Source organism: Propithecus coquereli, unplaced genomic scaffold (genome assembly GCF_000956105.1).
Source record: "Propithecus coquereli isolate 6110/MARCELLA unplaced genomic scaffold, Pcoq_1.0 Scaffold599, whole genome shotgun sequence".
Lineage (NCBI taxonomy): Eukaryota > Metazoa > Chordata > Mammalia > Primates > Indriidae > Propithecus > Propithecus coquereli.
The window spans coordinates 524,998-531,188 of record NW_012151940.1 but is presented as its reverse complement, the minus strand read 5'-3'; the positions used below and the strand labels follow the sequence as shown (position 1 = coordinate 531,188).

Sequence of the window (6,191 nt, the reverse complement as noted above, 5' to 3'; positions counted from 1 at the left end):
CGTATTAATATATTTAAGTATTTAATGGAATTTTAAAGTGAAGGAATTAAACTTGCTCTTTAAAACAGTCAAATCATCGTTTCAGCAATATTTATGGAATAATTTAGACTGACTAATAGTTATATCATATGGTAGAGGCCTGTGTGTATTCGTCTCTGTTCCTGAACTTTTTGCTTATCTTTTTCGATTTGTCAGTCAATTCCTGCACCGTTCCATACTGTTTCAATGGTTGTAGCTTTTACAATGTATTTTGATGTCTTGGTTATACAACCTCATTTGCATTTTTCCTTTACAATTTTTTTTTGATTAGTCTCTTGGATATTTTTCTTCCACGTGAGTTTTATGATCATTTTGTCGAATACTAAAAACAATACGTTTGGATTTTTATTGGAATTGCATTAAACTTGTAAATCAATTTTGGGAAAATCAACATCTTTCAAATATTACATTTTCCCACGTCTCTTCAAAGACTTGTACACCCTGTGGTCTAATTTTACAATTTTTTTTATTTCAGACTTACTGTTTTTTCCTGACATCGTGCGTGTGTGTGTTTGTAAGTGTGAGTGTGGCTGCGATTTGTTCGTTAGCACATATTTACCAAATGGTCACGGTAACATCTATGGAAACGGGGATTTCTGTATTTGCGCTTTGCAGTCCGGTGCTGCCCTCTCACCCGTCTTCGCGGGTTCCACGTGATCCCTCTGGGGACAGGGCCGTGTCTGATAAAGGAGTGAGCCGGGAGAACGGCGCAATGTGGAAAGGCACGCCTGGGACTGTTCCGTCCTGGGAGGCGGTGGGGACGGGCGCTGTGTCTTCCCCTGTCGTCCCACTGGAGCCCGGCGCCCCAGCTGCGGGAGTGCCCTGGGCCGCACAGAGAAGGACCGGGACGCGCCAGGCTCTCCCCAGCTGTGGACTGGCCACGGCCCTGCAGCCCGCCCCCTCTCCAAGTGCAGATACTTACTCTCGATTTTCTTTATCCGCATTTCCCAGGGAATGAAGATGACCACGAAGTTACAGGCAAGACGAGCAAATTTCCGCCAGAGCTAGGAAGGAGAGGGCAGGATTAGAGACCTTCCCCTTCATGGAGAGGGCAATGGCTGTGTGGTACCAGGGTCCTGCACAGAGAGGGGACCCTGAACACATGCTCTGCTACCTTTATCTGTGGCTTCATAGGCCTGTAAGCCACTCTAGGTAGGACCAAAGTAGCCCCCTGTCTTCTGTGTGCTCCTGACCCAGTGAGCAGACACCTCCTCGGGCTCTGAGCCGCGGTGTCTGTGTCGAGGCTCATATTCTCGGGCCTCAGCTTAACTCACTCATCCCCTTCGTGAGGCAGGGACTGAGAACAATGGAAAGTACTCGAGGAATGATTTCCAAATATTTGACTGCACCATATGTTTAAGGTAGCTCCGAGGGTGGGGCCTGAAAATCCACGTAACTAACAAACTCCCCAGGTGATTAAAATCACAGCTTTGCTTAAGGACCAAGAGTCTAGAGCCCACCCTGAAAATGAGCCCCACTCGCATCCCGCATTGTGTGTCTTGCATGCTGATGCAGAGATAGTTTCCTAGCCTCTGAAGGTCTGGAAATTTGTATTGCAGGTTTAAGATGCAATTGCTAAAAGTTCAAAAAAATGTTTTTTCTCCAAGGAGAATGAAGCAAAATGTGCCCTGGCACTGGCTCTGCTCTCCAACAAAGTTGGCAGGTCGTGCATTTTAACACACAAACAATCTGGGCTTGTGTTGGAAGTAAATGATATCATTGCAGAAAGAAGGATTACAAATGTAATTATAACGTTCTGAACTATAAGGCAGCACACAGTCCTGATACAGACATGTATGATAATGTCATTTTGGACGTATCTGCTCAGGCCAGAACGGCTGCTCACAAATGAAAATATGAATTTTATCAGAAATTGGAATTGTTCATCTTCTGCTCATGATTTGAGAGCCAGCTCAAATATCGCCACTCCCAGGAACACAGATTCTCTGTAGTGAGAAATAAATTCTCCTTCCTGTAAACTCCCTTAGCAATAATCGTTGGTCTCTCTTACAATGCTCATCATATCCCACCTTGCACTACCTTGACGGTGTTCACCTGGCTCATCTCCTAGAGCGGGGCGGGGAACCTGCGGCCTTCTACATCCTCACGTGCGGCCTTTTGACTGAATCCAAATCTTACAGAACAAATCATTTTATTTTTATTAATATGTTTTTGTTCATCTTTTACATTTTTATTTTATTTTTAAAATGAATGTATTTAAAATGCCAAAGAATAAAATAAGTTTCAACGAAATAACCCTCCCAGATTGACCGGCACAGTTAGAACATTAGTAGCCATAAGGGCTAAATTGACGGCTGCTATGCTCATGATTTAGTTCTAACTTCCCCCATGACTGGGGCCACTATAGCACGAGGCTGGTTGGTGAGAGGTCATGGGGTTCGACTACGCCAGTCTGTTATCAGCTTTTGACAACAGTGCACTGTGTTTCTGTTTGGAGTGGAATTTGTGAATAGTTGCACAGCTCGACAGTATTTTTTAATTCTGTCTGCTTAACCGCCCATCATGTCAAAGAAGACCGAGAGAATGCTGAAGGAAGAAGACAGATTTTTTTAATGAGGATGGGGAATTGCAATATTGTCTTGTTTCTGCTAAAGATAAGAAGATTTGCTTACTTTGTGATACTGCAATATCAACGTTAAAGAAATTCAGTGCTCATCAGCATTATAACACTCAGCAGGACCACGAATTTCTAAGTTAGAGGAAGAGGAGTGAAAGGTTGTATTGCAGAAATTAAAAGACGAAAAGCAAAAGCAAAGACAATTCTTTCAAGCAGCAATAAGACCTGGAAATAATGCCACTGAAGCAACTTATAAAGTAGCTTATATACTCTGGGGAAAAGGGATGTCATTCAGTGATGCAGAAATTGTGAAGGAATGCATTGTCAAAGTTGTAGGATGCTTAGACCTCAATAATGTTTCAAAGTACAAACAACTGCCTCTTTCAAGGAGAACCATAACTGATCAGAAGCATGAATTAACCTTCAACTTAACAGAACAACTTCATGCAATACTTTAAAAGGAAAATATATATTATTCAATTGATCTGGATAAATCAACTGATACTACTGACTTGGCACATGTTTTATACTTCATTCGGGTCATAACAGAAGATTTTCTTTGCTACAAAGAGTTACTTGCTTTGGACAGTCTTGTGAACAGAACACTGGGAGTAGATATCTTCAACAAGTTTCAAGATAAATGTCATGAAGTTGGACCAAATTGGTAAATTTAGTGAGTGTATGTCCAGATGGTGCACCTTCCATGACAAGAAAACATGAAGGGTTTATTGCACAGATAAAAAAAGTATCAACAGATTCAGATGCTCTCATTTCCTTTCATTGTATCTTGCATCAGCAAAATCTCTGTACTAAAGCTACTATTTTAAGTGACACTTTGCAAAAGGTTCTAAGTATAGTTAACTGTATTCATGCAAATGCAACATGGCATTGTCAGTTTCATGACATGCTAACGTTGAAAGATGGGGTATTCGGTGTGGATCTGCTGTTTCATTCTAAAGCGTGTCGGCTATCACAGGGACAGGTATTAGCCAAAATTTTATCTCTATGAGAACAGATAGTTAAATTTTACGAAGAACAGAATCAGCAATGTGAATTATTAAAAGAAGATTTCTATAGGAATGCAACATTTCTGTGTGATATCATGTCAAATCAAAATGACTTGAATATTTCTTTGCATGTTATAACTAAGTCTATAAATGGTATGTGGCCAAAAATCCAAGCATTTTGAAAAAAGCTATATTTTTTCAAAACATTTCTTCTTCAAAAGGAAATATCAGATGGACATTTTCCCCAGTTAGCAAAGGTCACTGATGAGCAGGATGATATATGCAAATCATTTGAAGAATGCACAGCTGTTATAAACCTATTATTAATTGGAGAATACAATGAAAGGGTCACGGACTTTGAGCATCATGACATCACACTCAAATTAGCACGTCAGCCTCACCTAGTTGATATCGCCAAGGCACCTAAAGAACTACAGATGGAATTGATTGAGCTTTCAGTAGATGACATTTTAAAGTCATTATTGATGCTAAGAAAGAGCCAATCGAAATAAAGAAAAATGCAGTAGAATACCCACACCTTCAGCAACATGCCAGAAAAATGCTTTCTTGCTTTTTAACCACTATTGCTGCGAATCTATATTCTCCTGCCAAACCACAAATGACCGGTACCCATCTAGAGGATCAACTGAAACTGCACACCAAATATTCAAATGCTTTCCAACAAAAAGCAGACACAACAACTTCATTAAAAGGTTAGTTTCACATTAACAAATATTTTTAATTTTTGAAATTATTAACTACGTAGTAGTTAGATTTTTACAAAATAATGTACATTTTTAAGTATATCTAATTGAAGTTTCTTGAATGTGTCCTTATTTGATTACAGCTAAATTAATGCGGCTTCCGACATGAAAAGGTTCCCCACCCCTGTCCTAGAGCGTAGAGAGAAAAACCAAGGCTTTCTGATCATTCATCCCCAGTGGCATCCGGAGGAAGGGGTGCTCCAACCTCCTCTGGCAAGGGTTTGGTGGTAGAAAACATTTGAGTCTCCGGCTCATTGTAAAGTCCCGAAGTCTAGGACACCTGCGCGGAAGGCCAGAAAGCAGAGTTCTAGCTCTAGTTCCACGTCTACCTCACTATGTGCCCCTCAAGTTATTTTCTTCCCTCCGGGCAGGTGGCAGGACCCACGTGTGCTCCTTACCTCTGCACCTGCTGCCTGGTAGCCTCGGGTCCTGGTCAGCCTCCCCTCAAACTTCAGCACAATCTCCTTCGCCCGTCTGAGAGAAGAACAACATGGCAGTGAACACAATTTTATCACACTTACAATTTTCGCAAAATATGTGAAAATGCAACAGGAACATGTTGCTGAACGGTGCGGGACAAGATGCTGTGGGAGGATGGAGTTATGTAAATGGTGCATTTTCTAACTTTTGGTAAGCAGAAAACTCTTTAAAATTTTTGTCTTTAGCATTTAAATGGATGAGTTCATCCAAAATGATGAATTCATCCCCAAATGAGTTACAACTGAATTTCTTATAGCCCTTCCCTGATTCTGGTGGCTGGCTGGGAATCATTAGCTTCAGAAACCCTGGTGACAGGCACTCGTATCCCAGCTCTCCACTGAGCAACCTCCCCCTTGCAGTCAGTTCTTTAAAAGCGCTCATCAGACCTAGCTTCGGAGAACCTGCTCTGAGAAAAGCGTGGTGCCTGGTCACCGTGAGCAAGGAAGTTACGTCCACGTAGCTATGAACAACCTGATTCAGGCCAAACAAACACGCTAACAGATTGCTTTGAGGCGCTGGCCTGATATGCCTGCCGGAATGTTCAATCCTTAAAAGTGGACTGAATTCATTGGGATAGACAGTTAAATCCACACCTAAATGAACAACAGGATTAGAAAATAAACGTTAGTGCCACGGGACAGACTGAAGTCAAAGACTCCTGGAGAGATGAATGTCGCCTTCAAGGTGAACCCATCCTACGCCACCCCCCATCCTACGCCACCCCCATGCAGAGATCCTCGTTATCGAAGGGTCGGCTGCCCTCTGCATGAACAGGCTCAGCGTCAAGAACTTGGTTCTTCTGAATCAGCCGGTTTGCTGGTTCGACACGTTCACTTGTGTGGGTGTTTTGTGTGTGTGTCCCAGTCAACCTCCCAGCAACACCCACTGGCTCTGAGTCCTTCCTTAGGAGACACAAGGAACAAGCCAACTCCTTGTCCACAGACAGGGTGATCTCTTCAAAACATGAGCTAGCCAGAGTGCTTGGTTTTGGACTTCTCTCCCCCTCCCTCCATTGCAATATCCCCATCTTCACGGCCCCGCCGATGTGTGGGCTTCATTCGGATCAGAACCGCAAGTACGGTCAGGGCGAGGGCTGATGGCCTGCCCCGTACCATGACTGCCTTGTTGGGAGCCACCTTAATAAAGCTGCAAGCTGCAGGTATCTAAAAAATAAAAGTGTATCAAAGTCAAGTAACTATTTATTTACGTATTTATTTTTCCTGAAAACATTTTCTGCACATCTATTTTGAGTCAAGCATAGTAGAATACGGAGGTGCCTAAAACAGAGCTGCTGTGCTAGAAGACTCCACTACCTAGCAGAGA

At 42.4% G+C, this 6,191-nt stretch overlaps 1 protein-coding gene across 1 annotated transcript in view; it reads right to left on the bottom strand.

Annotated features, from left to right (window-relative positions):
* TMC3 (transmembrane channel-like 3) overlaps nucleotides 1-6,191 on the bottom strand; it is a 47,091-nt gene that overhangs the window by 37,347 nt on the left and 3,553 nt on the right. Inside the window, exons 3-4 of the mRNA XM_012659100.1 lie at nucleotides 4,787-4,869; nucleotides 962-1,043 (exon numbers count right to left, since the gene is read on the bottom strand). Coding sequence (XP_012514554.1) covers nucleotides 962-1,043; nucleotides 4,787-4,869 — 165 coding nt within the window. The remainder of the gene's footprint in view (nucleotides 1-961; nucleotides 1,044-4,786; nucleotides 4,870-6,191) is intronic.